General features: G+C 48.1%; 1 protein-coding gene across 1 annotated transcript in view; it reads left to right on the top strand.

Annotated features, from left to right (window-relative positions):
- The first annotated feature begins 3,577 nt into the window (after nt 1–3,577).
- Nucleotides 3,578–21,138, top strand: part of EGLN3 (egl-9 family hypoxia inducible factor 3) — a 35,603-nt gene continuing 18,042 nt past the window's right edge. Inside the window, exon 1 of the mRNA XM_068160349.1 lies at nt 3,578–4,299. Within this exon, the coding sequence (XP_068016450.1) occupies nt 3,943–4,299 (357 nt within the window). The 5' untranslated portion in view covers nt 3,578–3,942. The remainder of the gene's footprint in view (nt 4,300–21,138) is intronic.

The following is a 21,138-nucleotide window of genomic DNA, read 5'->3' as shown; positions in this document are numbered from 1 at the left end:
GACCCAACAAGTTTTGAAAAGGAGATTCTAGAATGGGAAATAAGAAAACATCAAATTAATTTTAGAAGGGCAATTAAAAGTTTCTATAGCATAAGCATAAACAGAGCATTGCATGGCAGAGGGGTAGTTCACATATAATGGAAAGATACAGGATTTTGAATTAGAATGTGGTGATGCCTTTCCTGCCTGTGATGGCACAGCCCTGTAAACAAACTTTGTCCATGTCCAAAGGTGCAGGTGACATTGTGAATTGCCTTACTTAATACATTCATGCCTTTATGTGTGGCCTGTGCAACATTAAATCATGTGTGTGACACGATAGCTTGCTTTGGGGAACTGTGGAGAGGTGACAAGAAGTGTTTGGGAAGGTTCAAAGCCTGGTCCTGTCCCAGCTTTTCTGTTCTGGATGGTCCTGGTGCAGGATAGTATATATATTAGGTATACTTTGCTTCATTATTGACAAGTTCATGGCTTGACTTGGGAGTTACTACAGCTGCAGCCCAGCAGCTCTCCATTGTTGGTACTGCTAAGGGGAAGGAGAGAGCTCTTGCAGAGTGCCTGTGGGCTAGGCAGGAATTTGCCCTTCCCTGGTGATGATGAAGGTGTGTGATAGAGATGGTGATTGCTTAAGCTACAACCTTATTCCAGTGCAATGGTATGAAACTACTGCTGGGTGCAACCTGTATGCATAGGGAAAGAGTTTCTAACTTAAGCAATTACAACCTGTCGCACACCTTGATCACCATCACGCTTCCCACAAAAGTCAGAGACAAACAGGTGAACTAAAATAGCATCAGTAAAGAAAATACATTACATCACTCCTCTTGAGTGATGTTTTATCTTCATCTGGCAAAGTAATGCTTCTGACTGCTGCTGCAAATACTGGGTGTGAAAAGCACATCACGCTTCAAGGAAATGAGCACATTGTCCTCCACAAAACGTGATTTGCCAATGAAGGGCAGCAGATGCCCATTTGAGGAAGGCATGATTTATCAATGCTTGTGGAGGGAAAGTATTTACCCACCCTGTGAGCATCCGCAAAGGGGGCTATGGGCTCAGGCACATCTCTCTCAGGTGGCTTTTTCTGATGCAGACCTGCCTAACTTATCCTTTCAGACCCTTGAAAGGAGAAAAATGGAGCTGCAATGACTAACTTCGGCTACAGGCAGAAGTCTCAGCCCTAGACTTGTTGAAGTGACAGCACTGCCCTTGATAAAAAAGGCTAGATGTTCAGGGTCTGCAAATACTTGCTTCTGGCACAGCCCTGTGTGCACACATGTAAACGAGGAAAAAGGGGGGAAGTCCAAGAAAAAAAACAAACAGCACAACGGATTTTGACACGCCATGGCTTTTACACAACAACAACAACAACAACAAAATGTGTGAACAGTACAACAAGGCAGCAATAATGTTTCCTAATGTATCCAAATTTCATAGCATTGACAGTTTGCAGTCGAATTAATCTTGCATCCCTTGTGGATTATCATAGCTGCTTCTCGGTTTACCACGCCCGACTGATTTTTCAGATAAACGTTAAGGGATTAATAAGGTTCAGGATTGCATCTTATTAATTATAACCACACTTTAACGTGAAGCGTGTGCCTAAATCAAATAAAGTCCTTTGATAGTCTGTGTCTCACTGCATACGAGTTTATCAGATGGAGAAATATGTCTGGGCTCTCAACAGCGCTGTCAGGGAGCAACTGTTGAGGAACTGTCAGGGAATTCACCGTGCTGAGTGCTGTGCTCTGTGGGGTACATGCTGCCGGCTTCAAGGAGAACAGACGTGGCATACGTGACCCGCTCCTGCATGTGTCACGGCCCGGACTTTGCCGCTCGAGCAGCAGCCGCAGCACCGAGTGCTGGTAAACTCGGCAGGATATGCGGCTTGAAGGGGAAGAAAATAACCGGCGTGAACTTTGCCATTTTTGGCCTGAAAAGTGCCGGGTCCCGGCTGAAACGCACCTAGCTCTCGCCCGTGCCCTGCCTCCGTGTCTCAGCGCGGGAGGAGCCGCACGGCCGGGCCAGGCTTCGCCGGTGCAGGAGCTGCCTCCTGCGGGGCACAGACCCCGGACACGCACGCGGGGCCGGCGGGGGTCCCGGGAGGCAGCTGGTGGGGGGGAGAAGTGCCGGCGCGGGGGGCGCGCTGCCAGGGCTGCCGCGCAAGAGGGATGTCCCTGTCACACGGGCGGCTACGGGGCGTGATGTCGGTAACTTCAGTTTGCGCTGGGTTAGGCACGGAAGCCTTGCCCGCAAAGTTTCCAGCCAGGCTTGGCTGCAGGCAGTCTCTCCCTGACGTTTCTGTGCTTCAGTTTTGGTTTCTGTGGAGGCTTTGTGTGTTTGTTTTCTCGCTTAGCACATCGTGGGCGCTTTGCATGTTGTAAACGGAGCTGAGTAGGTTTTGCTTTTCATGGAATCATAGAATTGTTAGGGTTGGAAAGGACCTCAAGGATCATATAGTTCCACCTCCCCTGCCATGGGCAGGGACACTAGATCAGGTTGCTCAGAGCTACAACCAACCTAGCTTTAAAAACCTTCAGGGATGGAGCTTCTACCACCTCCCTGGGCAACTTGTTCCAGTGTCTCACCACCCTCATGGTGAAGACCTTTTTCCTAACATCCAATCTGAATCCACCCACTTCTAGTTTTGCTCCATTCCCCCCTAGTCCTATCATTACCTAACACCCTAAAAAGTCCCTCCCCAGCTTTCTTGAACGCCTCCTTAAGATATTGGAAGGCCACAATAAGGACTCCTCGGAGCCTTCTCTTCTGCCGACTGAACAGCCCCAACTCTCCCAGTCTGTCACCATAGCAGAGCTCTTAATTGGATGGGTGCTGGTCATTTGGGGACAGAGTGAAGCGCGGCAGCGTGCCGGTAGCTCGTGTCCCGCCAGTGCAAGGCCAGTGTTATCTATAAACCGGTGACGCCGAGAAAAGGCGCGCTGTCGATTGCAGCGAGAGCCGAAGTTTGGCACGGTTGACTCGAGCTGTCTCGGAGCGGCACGAAGTCGCTGACAGCCCGCAAAGTGTTTTCTGCCAGCAGAACCAAAACACCTGGCGGGCCCTTTAGGGTTGATAATTAAGAGAAGTACTGTTTTGTTATGCAAACATTTTAAAAGCCTTCCTCGCCCAGGGACACCGTGCCTGCCGCCTAATGAAACAGTTCCATCGAATCCCGAAGCGGCCGCTGTGTGAGGCGGGCGTAAGGGGCGGTTGGAGAACTCCAGGAGGGGCATACGCAAACTTCATCTGGCCTAGCCGAAGAGCCCCGGAGCGGGGTGCCGGGGGACCACAGCGCGGCTGACATGCGAGCTCAGAATTCCTCAATGGCGCTGCCCGCGCCCGCTCAGGGGAGGCGGGGCTCGCGGCCTCGCGGGCCACGCCCCCCGCGCGCACGTGCGGGCGCGCCCGCCGCCCGTTCCCCGCGGGCTGGCCGCGCCCTGCAGAAGCCGATTGGCTGGCGGGACCGTGGAGGCGGCCGTGGGGCGGGGCGGGCCGTGCCGAGCCGTGCCGGCTCCACCCACGCGCGGCGGCGCGGCGCGAGCGGGTGGTGTGGCGCGCACACATCCCGCACGTAGCCGGCGTCGTCCGCAGCGCGGGGTCGTCTGCCCGCTCGGACCGCAGGCCAGGCGCGGGCTGCCGGGTGCGGCTCTCGCACTGCCCCAGTGGGTTCCGCACGCTGCTTGGGCGGTGGCAGCAGCGGCGGCGGCAGCAGCAGCGGCGGGATCGGGCAGCTCCGCCGCCACCGCGCCCGAAGTGCTGGACTTGCGGAGCGCCGTGCAGCCCAGCCCGCCTCGGCGAAACTTTTGCCTCGCTTCGGCTGGCCCCGCGCCGCGGCGGAGCCCTTTGTCGGCTCGGCCTGGAGCTGACAGCGGCCCGGCGGGCATCGCCTTCCGACGCGGGCGCCGGCAGGGTGAGCAGCACTCCCGTCCCCTACGCGCCATGCCACTGGGGCACATCATGAGGCTCGACCTGGAGAGGCTCGCTCTGGAGTACGTCGTGCCCTGCTTGCATGACATCGGCTTCTGCTACCTGGACAACTTCCTGGGAGAGGTGGTGGGAGACTGCGTGCTGGAGCGGGTGAAGCGGATGCACCGCGACGGGGAACTGGCCGACGGGCAGCTGGCCGGTCCCAGCCGCGGCGTAGCCAAGCGGCACCTCCGCGGCGACCAGATCAAGTGGATCGGGGGCACGGAGGAGGGCTGCGAGGCCATCAACTTCCTCCTCACGCTGATAGACCGGCTGGTGATGTACTGCGGGAGCCGGCTCGGCAAGTACTACGTGAAGGAGCGATCCAAGGTAAGGGGCCGCGGGGCCTCGGCGCGCCCGCCCACCGGTGTCGGCTCACGGCCGGACCGACCCGACTCGCAGCTCTCGGTGGGACCTGGCAGAAAGTTTCCACGGGCTCCCTTCCTCCCCTCCTGTGCCGCCTGTTCGCTGCCCGCGGGTGCCCGTGGCTTAGGCTGCCCCCGCTCCCCGTGACGGAGGCGCCGTGCGCTGCCCCGGGTACTGCCGCGGCAGATAGCCGCTCTCCAGCCCTTGGGGGCAGCGGCCAGGAGCGGTCAGCTCCGTGTGCGGGTCTCGTTCTCTGCCGGTGCCGCCAGCGCTCTAGGGACTCTCACCGCGGTGCTCTATGCTGTGCTGGGTCCTCCTCGGGCTCCTCGGTTGTGGGACCCCGGGTGGGGCCTCGCCTGTATGCCCCCCGTGCCACCGAGAATCAGTTCGCAGGCGGCTCCCTACTTCTCGGCGGTGAGACCGGAGAGTGAAGACCGTCAACGAGGGGCATACCCCGCCAAAACCAGTCTAACCTTGAGCTTGGCTTTCCTTTGGAAGATTCTTTGAGCTGGGGGAAAAAGAAGCCTTCCCGAGCACGAACACGGCTCGGGTCCCATTTTTTGGCTGTCTGCACCCATGAGATAGGCTTACCCAAAGTAGTTTTGATGGTCCCAACACGTCCCAGTGTGCTGCAGCTCAAGAGGTGATCGTTACAGCTTTGGGTCTGTGGCACAAAATAAGGGATGCTCGTTTGAGTACAGCAAACTTTTTCGAAGAGGAGGTTGTGGGTTTTTTTTCCCCCTAAGCCTTCTTGCTGAGAAATGGATAGGACACTTGTGTTATAGCCTTCTTTCCCAGTGAAGTTTAGTTGCACTTGCAGTGTCATTACTTCAGTTTGGGATAACTTGACTTTTCATTCCTTGTAAGTTTTGATAAGGCAAAGTGGATTGACCTTTGCTTCGTTGTTCCTAATGCTGCAAATGTCCCCGTTCCTTTATTTCTGACTTGAATTATACAATACATAGAACATTCTAAAAACACCCACTTCTTTTAGAGATATGCCAGAAATAGAAATGATGAAGCTTAAAAAAACATTGCAGAAGTGAAGTGGTCCTAACTTGCACTGAACTAAGTGGATGTGTTGGTGGTTCTGAGACTTATTTCCTCCCCCCCCCCCCCCAAAGAAAATGGCATGGTGATGTTTACCAGTTGCTTGGGAACACCTCCCCACCTACTTGCACACAGTGGTGGGATAAAGGAAAGGTCAAAACATTGCTTTTGTTAGCTCCACTGAACTACTTATCAATTCGGTTAAAGCTTGGGAAGATTTGGTTTAAAATGTGCCTAAACCGGATATCACTTATTGGTGGTGGGGAGCCTGGTATTAGGAGGTGTAAGCAAGCATTCAGCTTTGATGTGTCTTTAAGGTTATCCTAGTTCTTCCTTTGAGTGACTTCTGTTTGCCTGATCACTGCTGCAAGTGTGTTGGCTGGCTGTTGGAGCAGGGTGGGGAAGAGGAGCTTATATCAAAGTTGAACTGGAGTGAAAGGAGGTTGTCCAGCATTTTTACAGGGTATTTGGAGAAAGAGTCAACTGAATATGTGAAAGCTGTTGGCCCTGGCTGGGGAGAAGGGTCTTTTGCGAGTGACCTTGGGTTATAGAGATGATTTTAAAACTGAGTTGTGGTGCTCTGGCAGGTTTTTTGGTGCAAATAATGCTAACAGGACAGAACTTGTTTTATAGACGTCAAGCTACTTGCTGTAAAGAGAGGATTTTGGCCTTTGTGCTTTATCACGGAAGCTAAAGAGAGAAGAGAGCATATGGAAGTGCTGCACAACAGTCCAGAACTGAAAGGGACCCAGATGTCTTTTGTAAAATAAATGTGGACTAATTTCCATCAGAAATTCGTAGTGACCAATCCCCTCATTATAATAATAACTACCATGGATATGTGGCAGCTGCTGTCTGCAGCTGAGATATGGGATGCCTTCAGCAGATAGATTATTCCTGGGACTAACCAACTGACTGCTACACTGCATTCGGGTTCCCAGGTTGTCTATAGATGTTCCCCTTCCACCACTAACCCTTCTCATGTTGCCTATCTTGTAAAGTCTTTTGAATGTATACACAAACATCCCAAAGCTAAATTCAGTGTTATTTTCTTTATCTGTGCAATTGTGGATGTAAATGGATGCCTAGAGAACTTTTACAGCTCAACATTTGGAGGGACTTGAGGTGTTTCTGAGCAATTGGACTAGAACTTCTTAGCTGGACATGTGATATTATAATTTATTGGTTTGGAATATAGGTATTAGCTGGACATAACAGTCCAGAGCAGTTTGTTTGAAGTGTAAGCCTTTGGCTACATGGTAATGGAAATTAATCTGTATATCAGCCTAGTCATTATTTAGAGGTTTATGCTTTTAAACCAGTAATATGGCTTTATTCTTCAGCTTAAGTGTTGGGCTAGATGATCCTTGAGATCCCTTACAACTTGGTATTCTATGAATCTGTAAGAGGGGAAGGCTTGGTAAGTGACCTTCTGTCAGCTCACTGTTTGTTGTATGGTGTGCTTCATGTTGTTTTGGTAGCTATACAAACATAAGGAGTCAAGAACAATTTTTTTGTCTAATAAAGGAAGCTTTCCTTGCATGGGAGGCATAAGAGAGAAATGAGTCAGTTAGGATTTTGCTGTTTCCAGATGAATTTCAACAGTGCTACAAGAAAGTTAAGACTGAATCAAAGAGAATGGACAGAAGTCAAGTTTTACAAGGGTACTGGGTAGTCCTAAGAGCTGTTTGGGCTGATAATGAGATGTAACCTTTTATCTTTGCAGACCAGTGATTTAAATCTATCTTTGGAGTAAGTAATTAAAAAAATATACTTGCTGACTTGGTTCAATGATCAAAATAACCAGATAACATTCTTCTAAAGGGTTGACAGACCCAATATACTGCTTGTAGGCTTCTGCATTCTTTCCAACTAGAGTTTCCATTTTCTAGTAAATGCTACAATGTTTTCCCTTTTCTAATAGATAAATGGCTAAAGATATCACCGAGGCATTGTTGGCCTGGGTCCAGTTTTTCTCCCCAGAGTGAGAAGATTCATATCCTTGTGCAGCAGGACACTCTGTCTCCACTCCACTGGAGCTTTGATGCTTGGTGAAGAGAAGCTGACAGGTGGTTGCAGCCAGGAAGCAAAGCTGCAGCTTGGTCTGTGAGGCCAATGACCTGGGGTGCCCCTAGGTTGGGTGGTGGTCTGGGGACCTCACATAAAAAGGTGATGTGCTCCAGCCTCTGACTCTTCAGATCCCAAAGTCCCCCTTCTTGGGATTAATTGGCATTTATGGGGGCTTGATGGGGTGCCCTGTAGAAAAATCCCTGTATTGTAAATAAATACATTTAAAATCAATTAAAACAACCACACAAACCCCAAAATGTAGGAAAATACTCCAAAAGAGAAGATATTTGATAACTTTCTCCTTCAAGACATGAGAAATGCTTAAATGCCTTTTTTGTTGGTGGTGGTGTTTTCCCTTTAGATTTAGAAGCAGCAGATGTTGTGGAGTTTGGGATACCCATCCCTTTGGCAGCCACAGATGCTGCAGAGTCTGGGGAGCACTGGGCCCTGGAAGTGTCCTTCCTGTGAGGAGGCAGGGGACAGGGGCTGGCAGGAACTGTGTCAGCTGGCCAGTCTGTGTAAATATAAAAGCTGTGTTTGTGGTGGGACAGCTGGGTAGCTCATCTGCTCCTGAGAGGTTGTGGCTAGTTCCCCTTTCATGGTTTGCCTTTCATGGAGTAGAGCAGCTCTCCCTCTGATCAGGCATGATCCCAAAGTGATGCTGTCAGTGCCTGCTGCTGCAGGCCACCTTGTCTGAGTCAGCACTTGATGTGCTGCCAGTGGGCTGTTGGTCCTCACAGGCGAGAGGAGGAAGGTACTTTGAACTGGCATGGCTGTGTTCAGCACGGACTCTGCACCCTGGTCCTGACAGCAGCATGTCCTGCTGTGAGTCACTGGTACCCTCTGGAGTGCCACCATGGGCTGCAATCCATGTGAGGGCTGCCTTTGGGGACCTCAAGCTCATCTTGTGCCTGCTGGACGCCAGTGATATCCAGAGGTTAGAAAATGAGGCAAGAAGTCGTAATCCAAACAGCAGGAAGCCGAACTGCTCACATTCAGAGTCAAGTGTATGGCTTGAAGTTAAAATAACACATTTCCAATATGGGATTAGTTACTTTAGAAGTTCCCATGGGATGTGAACCCTCTTGAAAACTTCCTTCAAAATCTCTATGTGGGCCTTTCACTTTTTTTTTTTTAATGGGATGTTTTCTGCATCCTCTGCTTGCAGCCACAACACCTCCCTGCTCACCCCACCCTGGTGGGCTCTCTCTGAAGGTTGCAGGAAAAGCACTTCCTGGCTAGTGAGTCTCTGCTGAAAACCATAGCAGGTCTTTCTGCCTACCACATACTGGGGAGTGTCTTAGGTAGGTTTAGAAATGTGGTTGGGTCTAGCAGGTTGTTACCAAGATTCCTGTTCTGAGAACTGAAGAAACGCATGAAATGTCACAGGCCTGGGTTGAGTAGGTTTTACCAAGTCCCTCATAACTCATGTAATGAGGTGAGATATTTTTGCATCTATGTATGAAGAAAAGTTCTCTTCTATAGAATCATAGACTTGTTAGGGCTGGAAGGGACTTCAGGGATTGTCTAGTTCCAACTCCCCTGACGTGGGTAGGGGCACCTCACACTAGATCAGGTTGCTCAGAGCCACATCCAACCTAGCCTTAAAAACCTGCAGGGATGAGGCTTCTACCACCTCCCTAGGCAGCCTGTTCCAGTGTCTCACCATCCTAATGGTGAGGAACTTCTTCCTAACATCCAATCTGAATCTACCCATTTCTACTTTTTTTTGTCCATTCCCCCTAGTCCTGTCACTCCCTGACACCCTAAAAACTCCCTCCCCAGCTTTCTTGTAGCACTGAAACCATATCCTTTGCCATTAAAACACAGACTGAAATGCTGCCCTTTCTGATTTGAGGTGTGGGGGTAAGGAGCAGGATAACAGCAAACTGCCTGTAGAGCTGAAGAGCAATACTGCCCTTAGAAATCTACCAGCTTATTGTGTGTTAGAAAGGATTGTTGGTCGTTGTATAAGCAGCATGCCTTGCAATTAGTTTACAATGGGAGGTCTGATGAATACCACCATCCAGCAGAAATATGCATAATTTCTGTTTCTTCTAATCAAAGGCACATGTTCTGGCATAATGGGTAAGTTCATGTCTGTTCTTCTGGCCAGATGCCGGCAGAGTCCAGAGCCACTGGAACTGTAAATACAGCAGACAAGTCGTTTTATGATATCAGACTGAGGAATTCAGCATTGGCACAGATCCTAGAGTGGTTGATTTGGCTCAGTGTCAAAGCTGATGTTTATATCTGTGTATGTCAAGCAAGATTAGTTAGCCTGGTTAATTATACACAGGAATGTATAATTTTTACTTGACAATCAGAGCATTAAATGGGCATATTAGCTCTTGGTGTTGTTCCTTACCCAATTTATTCTCAAAGTCTTTTTGGAACTTTCAAAAGATTCTTCTCCTCTTGAAAGAGGCACTTGGGGAATCTGTCAGACTGCTTCTTCACTCAGCAGGGAGAGGGTATTGGAGAAACGGGTCGGTGTTTCACAGGCAAGGGATGCACATGTCTGTAAGTGGGTTCAGAAGCCTGGGTAGCCTCTGTGGAATGGTGTTTGAGCTCATACTTGGGTGCTGAAGTTACAAGCATCTTGAATTTGGTACCTGTTATGTATCATCACTCTTAAGAACCTGACTGTAGTGTGCTGGTAGATTTATTCCATGGCAGGCAGTGGAAAAAAAATGTGCTGTCTTCATCGTGCATTACACCAGCATCTGTGGCAGGCAGGTGGCTGCTGTAGGTCCTCCTTTCCCTCTCTCACAGAGGAGAGGTCTGTAAGCACTCAGTGACCTTTCTTACACCATGTTAGGAGCCCATCTGTGTGCTTTACAGTCGTAGCTGCAGAGGAAGGCAGAAAGTGGCTTGGCTAATCCTGTAAGAGAAAGGAAATAAGTCTGAGCTCTTGGGCAAAGCGGTCTGTTTGTCCTGAGATTGTGCAGGTGTTTGTGGCATCAGGGCAAGTAACTTATTTAAATATAGTCTGTGGTTTTGCAGTCACACAGTGCTAAAAGAATTGGCTGGGACTCTAGAGTTACATGATGGCAAAGCAGTGTAGCTTTCCACACTCCCATACTGATAGTGTGTTTTCCTCAATACCTTCTTAATCCATTGCCATGACTGCTCTGATACCAGTCATTCCCAGCACCACTGTGTCAACAGTGTCAACAGATGGCCCTGTTGATGTGCCTGCCAATATCCCTATTACTTGCAAGCTCCAAGTAAATATGTGTCTCTCTGCTTTAGTGTGTGTGTGTGTGTGTTTGGGGCATTAAATGGCACTGTAAACCTTCCACCACTGCATGGGGACACTGGAATATTGGTGGCATTAATGCTGCTGGGGATAGGGAGTGTTTGTCCTTTGGACTGGTGGGGTGTGTACAACAGCATTGTAAGGCATGGCAAGATTGAGATTTCAGTGCCCCCTCCTGCTGAGCTTGCAGTTTGAGGGGGAAGGGAGTTGGTCCTTGATAATAATATTTGTACACAGCCTTTTCCCAGGGTAATTATTAATGAATAATTCAGTTTGTTACAGCTCATTGCTAATGATAGTGTATGTTTAAATGGAGATGCATTGGTGGTCATGACACCGGCGCAGGGCAGCATGCACGTAGTAAAAGTGAATTTGTTCCTTTGCAGTAAGAATTCCAGCTTCCTGTGTTGATCCCAGTGTTTTTATCTGATTTCACATGAAACTCTTCATTTTTCTTTGACTTCCAAACTGACCTGGCGGGTGGGTCAGTGTAATACACAGCCTTGCCCTGCATGCTGTTTCCTGGGCAATTGGCTTGATTTTTTCCTGCGTTGCACAGATGTATTTATTTAGCCATTTATCTTACTTCTTTTTCCTGGGGTAGAGGCTACAGGGATGTTTCACAGTGTGTGTACTCCCTCAGCCATTCCTTTCCATATGCAGAAGTGCTGGGCTAGAGGGAAGAAAATATAACCACAATGAACCAAACATGACTGTATTTGTAATCAGATGAAATCTTGATATTTGCTGAGCAGACTTGACACACTTGGAAGAGATCAATACTCTTATCAGATGTTTCAAGATGACTCTTACAAAGTCAAAGTATTTTTTAACTTTTTTCCAGGTATTCACTTTTAAAAAAAGTTTTTTGCTCCTGTTTCAATTGGATTGCCTTTTCCTGTTGTGTAATAGGTCAAGGGCAAGTGGTCCTTTGGCACTGTTAGGCCACACAGTGCTCATCCATCTTTCAGGGGATGGCTTGTGAGGATGAAGAGGTCAGGAAGGGAAGCCTGCGAGTAACCGTTGCCAGTTTTAGATTTATGGAGAGGGAGGCTGTGTGTGTAGCAACTCAAGGGAATTTGAAGCCCTGGGTTGGGTTATTCATGACTGTAATCCTTCTGTCACAAAGCTGAAGACTGAAATAACATTGTTAGAAAGCTGCTAGCAGCACAACAGTCCCTAAGCTTCTGTGGAAAAGTTTTATTACGTTAGTAGAGGAGCTCTCAGGTAGAGGTGTTTTGGGGAGCTGCTTCTGCCTAGGTGGACTTTGTGATGAATAACTGATGCATTGACACAGAGCCAGGGGGTACTTGACAAAAGGTTTTGACTGATGCATAACATTACATAGCAGTTTGGTCTAGACCTGTTATTGCTTTGAAAAGCAAGAAAAATGTCTCTTTAGCTGTTCAGGCAGCGCGGTGGAGGAGGAAAAGGAAGGAGGTTTGTGGCAATGGTAGCAATAAGCAGTGTGAGCAATCTGGCAGTGTAAGTTTAGAGCTTGACATGGTAGTAGGCCATGCTTAGAAGTAGCTAGCAGTTTAGCAAAACAGTGCTGTGCCTGCAGCATGTAACTAAAGCAAGGTACTGGTAGCTATAAACACGGAGAGTTATCTGGGAATAACAGGACGCACACGTCAATCAACAACCTTGCTTGATATTAGTAGTTTAACCAATAATCTGTAACAGTACGATGTGGGGGCAGTTGTGGGGAACCAATGAAGCTATGCCAACGATGCTCTGTGAGTCTATAGAAGCTGTAGAGGTTCCTTAATAAAGGAACAATACTAGATCCTATTAGTTGTCCATATTGATTCCATTCTCCGTCGTCAGCAGAGGTTCATGCCGAGTACACTACGTGTCTTCAACTGTTTAAACTATTCACAGGCATGGCATGCCGTCAGCACACCACTCCTGACCGTTCCTGCCAGTGTCTTGGAGAGAGCTGTAAGCCCCATTTCCCCTCTATCACTCACTCACACATATGCATCTGCTATCTCTCTGGCAGAAAGGAGCTTTTCCTTGCAGCCATTTTTCTCTTGTCTCTGTGTTTTGATAAGATTAGTAGACAAAGAAACTTAATGCCACCATGTGAACTGCTTAAGAGAAAGCAGTTGTTTGAACAAGTTAGTTGTTGCTTTTCACAGATAATGTAATGCAACAGAGTTTGCTGACCATAATGGCTCCATGGAGGCTTACTCAGTATTCATGCCACCAGCCACGAATTCCAGTTTCATATGTATGGTACAAATTGCAGGGCTCCAGCATAGCACACACTGGAAAGAGTTTGTCCGAAGCTCTGTCTGCTGGAGATGGCAGAGTAGCCATGTCTTCAGCCAAACAGCAAGGGAATTGCATCCTGCTTTGTAGCAAAAAGAGAACTGTTTTGAATCTCCCATCTGTTCATATGAATCTTTTGGTCATGATAGATTTTTTTCCCTGCACTTTGGACCTGAAAATCCCCCCCCCCCCCCCAAAAATAAATAGGTTTGCCTTTTTCTTGTCTGTAAGCCATCATCATAAATCATTGCTTATGTGTTCTTGTATTTTCTTTCTTTCTTTTTTTTATTGTACAAATTGATAAGGCAAATGTTTTCCAAGTTTTGGCCCCAGGTCAGCAATTCACTTAAGTACATTTTTTAAAGGCTCTTTCAAATGCTTGTGACTGAAGCACATCCCTTGCTCCTTGGCTTAGACTATACCAGAGTATGTTTAGCTAACACCAGGAAGAGCTGCAGTGATTTCTTGTGCTATCTCTAGTCTGTCTGCATTTTGTCTGGGGTTTGAAATATGGGCTGTCTTTTACATGGGGTCTTGGGAGGGAGCAATGAGCCTTGAGGGATGTGATTTTTGTCTAACTTTTGCGATTCACTGTCTTGTGCCAAACCTGTCTTATACCATTAACAGTGGCACTTATTCCAGTAATGCATATGGGGGGATAGGTGATTGTGCAGGCTGGGGAATGCCACTCTGAATAGTAAAAGCCTGAAGTGCAAAGCACTTTTGGACAGTGGACTCCAGGGTGGTGGATGCCCTTATGAAGCTTCCTGACTGCCCTGAGGCTCCAAGGAGTGACAAAAGTCTCTTGAACACAGCTCCTGACTGGACAGCATGGGTAGGAAAAAAGTTGTAGAATGAGGGCAATTTGGGAGGGGAGATATTAACAACAACAAAAGGCTGGTGGATAGAGAAGGGAAGTGTCAATTAGTTCTCAACTTGCCTGTTCCGAGGTTGTTAGCAGTTCTTACTCTATGATTTCCCTTAGGGAATCTAGTAGAAGTGGTTTGAGAAGTGGAAAAATGAGAAGCTGCACTATAAATGCTGTGACCTGGCCTGCTGTTAAGGCATATAAAACATGGCATATGACCCAGGTGTGCACAAAGGGAACAGGGTCCCCCAGAGTGCGTCGATAACTCTGTTCTTCACAGTGTTCACCAGTGTTTCCACATCTTTAAATCAGCTTGTCCTCTGTCTTCCTCTGGCTGTGGAGCCATCTGCACGATGTCTCTGGAGCAGGCCAACGAGAAGTGTCTCTACCTGGTTAACTGTTTACAGACTTCCTCTTCACAGAGGAGCAATGAAATGATTTGCAAGTGCTGGTCCTCATTGCCAGATTTGCTATAATTCAGCACTTGATGGTGGTCAAAGGCTCAAATGTCAAGGTGGTGGATTTGACCATTGTATTTCTCAGTGCATAACTGGTGGCCTAAAGGCTCAGTGCCAGTCTGACACTGACAGTGATAATTGATTGGCAGGGATGAAAATGTAGTGGAATTATTTTTCTCAGATGTGTGCAACTGAAGCAAATAGAATATTCTCTTTTTTCCTAGTTTGCTTTTGTCTTCTGTGGGCACTTGTTTAAAAGCCTGTTTCACTGCTTACCAACTATAAAAGCTATTGCCAATAATTATGAGCTGTATCATCACCATGTTGGCACCAGTTGTACCAATGATGTCTGTCCTTAGCTACAGTCACAGTACTTGCTTCACCAGCACACCTAAATATGCATATATACCTCTATAGATCTCACTTGCCACCATGTTATCTGTCCTGTCTTTCCCCCCTGCATTTTCCACTTGTGCCCCACACCTCTAGCAAAGCCATATGCAGCCAAGGGCATTCTTATCCTAACTCTTAGCACAGCCTGTCATGCCTGTGTAGCCACCATTTCTCATCTTCATCCCAGGGAATGAAAAAGACAGGGATGAAGACTGCTGCTTCTAGCTGCTCAACCAGCTAGCATCCTGGGAGGACAGCTCCTGTCCAACTTCCAGATTGCCTCTCCTGTGGTGGCTCTCTGTACATGCTGCTTTTGTCACACTGGCTGCCAGAGAGGAAAGGTTTTGGAGAGGAAGAGGAAGAAGGGAACAGAGCCAGAAAGACCACTTCAGGCCTTTCAGCATCCTCAGGAAACATCCTGAACCCACACCAGAGAGACTACCTCCTTGCTCAGTAGTTGCTGAGCTTCCTGCAAAAATTGCCTTAAATGCCAAACACCGTTATTACTTTAGGACCCAGCCCTGAACTGGGCCTTGAGAAATCTCCCAAGGGCCATTACTTCAGTGAGTTGCAAGTGGGAAGGGCTGGGTAAGGCTCTGGAGGAGACTGCAGCAAAGCAGAGCCGCAGGGGTGAGCAGGCTGGAAGGAAGCTGAGGAGGGAACCCTCTGGGCATGCCTTTGTCCCTGTGCAGGGCCACTGCCCCAGCCTGCAGGTTGAAGCCTGTGGCAGCAGCTGCCAGGCGGCCAGCATGTGGGGTTGGTCTCTTCTGTCAGCTGGTGGCAGCATAAATCCATGGGAGAGGCTTGACCAGTGGAAAAGGGGAAGCAGGAATTCAGCAGCCCGAGATCCAATGCAGAGTCTGATTTTTGCCTCACAGCTGAATTTAGGACCAACCTTCCCTGTTTATGTTGAGAGATTTTGTGAATACCTTTAAGATGTGCAAAGGTAAGGCTGGGCTCAGTGTGGTGTGTGTGTCCAAGTGTTCAGAGTTGCCTAGTTTCTGTCTACACACATCTTACTGGAGCAAGTACCAGCTCTGTAGGTAGTGGGCAGGGCAGGCACTGCAACACTTAGAGCCTCCTCTCCCCTCCTCGAGTCTCCCACAGCCACCTCCCCTCCTCCAGCCTCCCCGACTCTCCCCGACGCGCCCCTCCCTCGAGCCCCTCCACTCCGTCTAGCCTCCCTTCCTCCCCTCTCCTCGGGTCCCCTCTCCTCGGGTCCCCTCTCCTCTTCACAGTGAGCTAATCTTTGCTGGGACTCTGCTGCTGTGTGTGTGTGCCAGGCACGGTGACCGAATCCTGTTGAGGCTGAAAATGTAGGTTTAGGTTAGAGGAGAATGGAAAATAGTAACCTTACCTGATGATGCTCTTGCTGGGGAGCTGGAGAAGAGTTAATTGAGATAGGGTGCAGAAATATGTAGACTAATGAAAGAGACAAGGAAGGAGGTTAATCCTTTTAATTACTAGAAGACCCAAGGACAGCTGTGATCCTGTAGTGATTTAATTTTTTTTTTCAATTTCCTTAAATTTCAGGACTCTGTTTTTCTCCTGGCCATGCCAGGAGGCTGAACACAAAGGTGGTAGTTTGAAGCAAGAAGTTTTATGTCATTTGGGGCAGTGCAGAGACAGTATATGGGGAAAAGGTGAATGTCTGCCTTTCTTTTTTTTTGCCCAGGAGCACACAAGCCAATTTTCTCTGCTGGGAAACCTGGAGAGCTCCCTTGTTCAGGTCTTCTCTCAGTATCCTGAACTGCCTGTTTATTCTAGGATCCTGTGGGGTATCCAGCAAGGGGGAAAGCTCAGCAAAACTCCCCATTGTCACTGAAGCTTGGTTTGCAAATGCTGCCTTTTCTCTTGGCAGTTGTGGATGGTCACTGCCAACGCAAGGCATGGCTGTTCCGTGCCTTCCCACTTCACAGTGGCACTGCCCTGGCAGCCAGCTTCAACTCAGAGGGCATCCAGGTTTATTTGTAAGGGTGTGTTCTGCTAAGAAGAGAAAGATAGTCACAATCTGAAGCTGTCCTTCACATTGATAGACTCTTCAGGCCACAAGGAGCTAAGTTTGTTTGCCAGTCATTAGAAAAACTTCCTAAGCCACGTTACAGATTCATGTAAGGGGGAGCTCATTTTTAGAGCAGCACCAATCTGTGATCTAGCTTCCTTATGGACAGATTCTGTAAGATTTGAAAGCTTATTAAGGGCTGCTTGAGTGTCCAGTGGATAATGCCTCTCCTTGCCTCTCCTCGAGTCTCCTCATCTCCTCGGGTCTCCTCTTTTCCAGTCTCCTCTTTTTCTAATACACTTTATTGCCTGACCATAGGACAGGTGTACAATGATATCATTACAACATTGCCTTGAATCCAAACAGTTTGCTTCCTGTCCTGCATGGAAAGATGCTGTGTCATCCCCTTTAATTGCACCTACCCACAAGAGATTGCACTCTTGTAATGCACACATGTGGTCGAAGCAGTGCAGATTCGTGTGCAGGCAAAGCCTTGGAGGTGAAGTGTACACATATTAAGCACAGCAGAAATCATTTCAGGTGGTAATTTATGATGGGCAATTTTACTGAGATTAACCCACAAATATTTATTTGTTACCAAAATCCTTTGCAGGAATACATGTACTGTTAACTAGGCAGTGCCTTTGGAAATGGGGAGGGGGGAGGAAAAGGTGGGGGGTGGGGAGGTGCGAGTGAGGCAACTTCCTTCTAAGGTTTGCATAGCAGATAACTGATCTAATCAATTAGCCTTAACTTGGAGCTATTGCTGCGGTAATGAACACTTACGAACCGTTCACCTCTCTGTTTACAGATCGCACTAATGTCTTAGCAGCCTCAGAAGCCCAGACGGCTCTGACAGTTTTGGGAGGACCCTTGAGGCATATTTGGGGTTCCTGCCAAGTGTGACGGCACTAGTCTGAACCCTGCTTTCCACTCTGGCAGCAGAGAGAGACTTCCATTGAGCCAAATGGGACAAAGTAAAAAAAAATCTCCCCAAGCGTGGTGCTGCCTTGGCTGCGATGGGAATGTGCGAGGCCACCCATGCAGTAGCCCCGAGGAGGGACCCTGGTGTACAGCTGGGGCCTCCCCGTGTCCTGGGCACGTCGGCTTCAGGGTGGTGGCTTGTGCCCTTGGACATCTGCCGCCAGGTGATGGCTCATCACCTCCTGCCTCCGGCGGCTGCTCCCGGTGAGCCCTCGGAGCGAAACGGGAAGTGATAGGGGTGCTGCAAAAGTCTTGTGGTCAGAGCTGCTTGCATGCCCTGGCCCCACAGGCTAAAAATAAATGAATAGTAGTTAAAAAATAAAAAAGTGGGGGCTGTTGGCCAGCTTGGGCAACTGTGACACCAGCAAAAGGTAGTTTGCCTGTGTCACGGCTGACTTTCACGACCTTTATTAACGCACCCACAAGAACACTAAAATACATAGTTCTTTAAATGTTGCGGGGGGGGGGGGGGGAGGGGGAAAGGGGGAAGTATAGTCCTCTGGGTGATTAGTAGCAGAACTGAAAGGGTCTTAAGCGCTGACAAAGAATGAAAGGCTAGAATATTTAAGGAGCTATGAAATTATCTTTCTACCACACAGATGAAGATATTCCACAGAGGATGTCAGCGCTGGTTACCATGTCTTTATTTCCTGCTGAGAACTTGAACATACAAGCAGGGTCCTTGCAGATTTCCTTAATGAGCCTGCACTTACTTAACGAATTTGCTTTTCTGTGGGGGTGGTGCTTGTCACCGTATCCCCCCGGGACTCGTTACGAGGGGCGCTTTCTCTGCCCGCCTCGATTGCTTAGGATGCTTTCCCTCAGTGCAGACCGGTCAGGTGGCGGCTCTTGGGGGAGAGGAGGCGACTGAAAGACTTTTCCGGGTGATGAAAGAGGGCTTCAAGAACAGGTAAAAAGAAACCTAAAATTTAATTAAACAGACTTGTGTTGGGTTTTCTTTTTTTTTTCAAAGTGTGGGAAATAAATCATCCTCTGTGTGCGTGCAGGTGGAGGGGCAGGAAGACCAGTAAGAAGCAGAACAGAGAAGCGCCTTGAGTGCCTGTGTGCGGCGAGCGTGGGTTTTCCCCTCTTCCCTCCACAGCGTCTCCGTGAAGTGTACTCTGGAGTAAAGTTTGCGTTTGATCGGCGATCGCCTCACGCTCTGCACGTAGCACTGTCGTTAAGCCATCATCGCCTTGGCCCGAAGCCAGGGCTCCGCGGAGCAGCGGCGGGAGGTCTTTCTAAACGGCAGCAGCCTTTATTGATACGTTGATGCACTGCGCATGTTTACGGCTGCTAATTGGAGACTTAATCTGAATATCCTTGAGTGAACTAATTCGCTGGCAATAGCCTTTGAAATTTCAGGTCCCGCCGTGGTGGTCTGTCTGCCCTTCACAGCGAGCTAATCTTTGCTGGGACTCTGCTGCTCTGTGTGTGCGTGTGTGCCAGGCACGGTGACCGAATCCTAGTGCGGCTGAAAATGTAGGTTTAGATTAGAGGAGGATGTAAAATAGAAATCTCACCTGATGATGCTCTTGCTGGGGAGCTGGAGAAGAGTCAATTGAGATAGGGTGCAGAAATATGTAGACTAAAGAAAGAGACAAGGAAGGAGGTTAATCCTTTTAATTACTAGAAGACCCAAGGACAGCTGTGATCCTGTAGTGATTCTTCTTTTTTTTTTTTCTAATTTGTTTCCTTAAATTTCAGGACTCTCTTTTTCTCCTGGCCATGCCAGGAGGCTGAACACAGAGGTGGTAGTTTGAAGCAAGAAGTTTTATGTCATTTGGGGCAGTGCAGAGACAGTATATGGGGGAAAAGGTGAATGTCTGCCTTTCTTTTTTTGCCCAGGAGCACACAAGCCAATTTTCTCTGCTCAGAAACCTGGAGAGCTCCCTTGTTCAGGTCTTCTCTCAGTATCCTGAACTGCCTGTTTATACTAGGATCCTGTGGGGTATCCAGCAAGGGGGAAAGGTCAGCAAAACTCCCCACTGTCACTGCAGCTTGGTTTGCAAATGCTGCCTTTTCTCTTGGCAGTTGTGGATGGTCACTGCCAACGCAAGGCATGGCTGTTCCGTGCCTTCCCACTTCACAGTGGCACTGCCCTGGCAGTCAGCTTCAACTCAGAGGGCATCCAGGTTTATTTGTAAGGGTGTGTTCTGCTAAGAAGAGAAAGATAGTCACAATCTGAAGCTGTCCTGGCATTGATAGACTCTTCAGGCCACAAAGAGCTAAGTTTGTTTGCCAGTCATTAGAAAAGCTTCCTAAACCATGTTACAGATTCATGTGAGGGGGAGCTCATTTTTAGACCAGCACCAATCTGTGATCTAGCTTCCTTATGGACAGATTCTGTAAGATTTGAAAGCTTATTAAGGGCTTCTTGAGTATCCACTGGATGACATGGCAGTCATCAACAGCTGTGTGGCATGGAGATAATAGCAAGAGAGCTTTCATAGGTAGTTCTTGGTTTCTCCCCTTGGTTCCAGAAGAAATATAATAAGCAGAAGCAGTTTTCTATCTTATGTTAATTAGATTAATATCAGGGAGTAATTGTCTTTTGGATGAGGAGCAAAGATAAACCGGTATCTTTGCATCTTTTCCCTGCAGAGGAGAGCAGGAGTCTTTCCCACAGCTCCTACTTGCAGACTGTTCTTTGGAAAAGTCTTCAAAATGTGCCTTTTTGCACGTGAAAATAATAATCAAGCTGCAGTGGTGCACACGATAGAGCAAATGGAGTGTAGAGGGAGAGATAACATTTCCAGTTCCAGATCTGAATCTGACATTCAAGACTGCATGCATCCAGGGAGAAGCCAAGACCAGGCCCCCTGGATAAATTGCTGTCCATAGGAACAGGGAGTTTTGTACAGTGGGATGATATATTAATAATTTAAAAAAGAAAGAGGTAGTGGTGTTAGGTAGAACAAACAACATTGTGCTCCTAAGATGAGGAGCTTTGAGAATGAACCTATTTTCACTTGTGTGGCTGCCTCTCTGGCCATAGAAAGGTCTTCTTTCTTCCTCTGAAATGTTCAGGGTTGCTGATACAAGAGCAAGAAGCAAAAGTAGCTGGAGAGACTTACATGATTACGAGATACAGTGCTCCAGAGATGAATAACCTACAGATACAGGGTCCTGTCAGGTTTTACTATCTTGTTTGCCATGGCTCGTTTGGCCCTTCAGCAGACATTTGTCACCTGCATCCAGTACGCCTTCATTGTTTTGCACTACTTCTGCCAGCTAATGAGGGAAGTATATTCAGTAAACTACATTTGTAGCAGCTGAGTTAGTGGAGTTTGATCTGCTTTGTGTTTTGTCAAAGAAGGTAATTGCTCCAGAGTTTTTATTGTCATTTCCATTGGGTTTTGTGCTTTTTAGAGGTCTTCCATATGGATTCAGTTTAGTCCTCTATATGAAGAAGGAAATTGCAGAGATGCAGGTGTCT

Source organism: Melanerpes formicivorus, unplaced genomic scaffold (assembly GCF_026170545.1).
Source record: "Melanerpes formicivorus ecotype bairdi unplaced genomic scaffold, bMelFor1.0.p_v2 SCAF_49, whole genome shotgun sequence".
In the NCBI taxonomy this organism is placed as follows: Eukaryota; Metazoa; Chordata; class Aves; order Piciformes; family Picidae; genus Melanerpes; species Melanerpes formicivorus.
The sequence above is the reverse complement of the archived record's forward strand: the minus strand, read 5'-3'. Positions and strand labels throughout refer to the sequence as shown.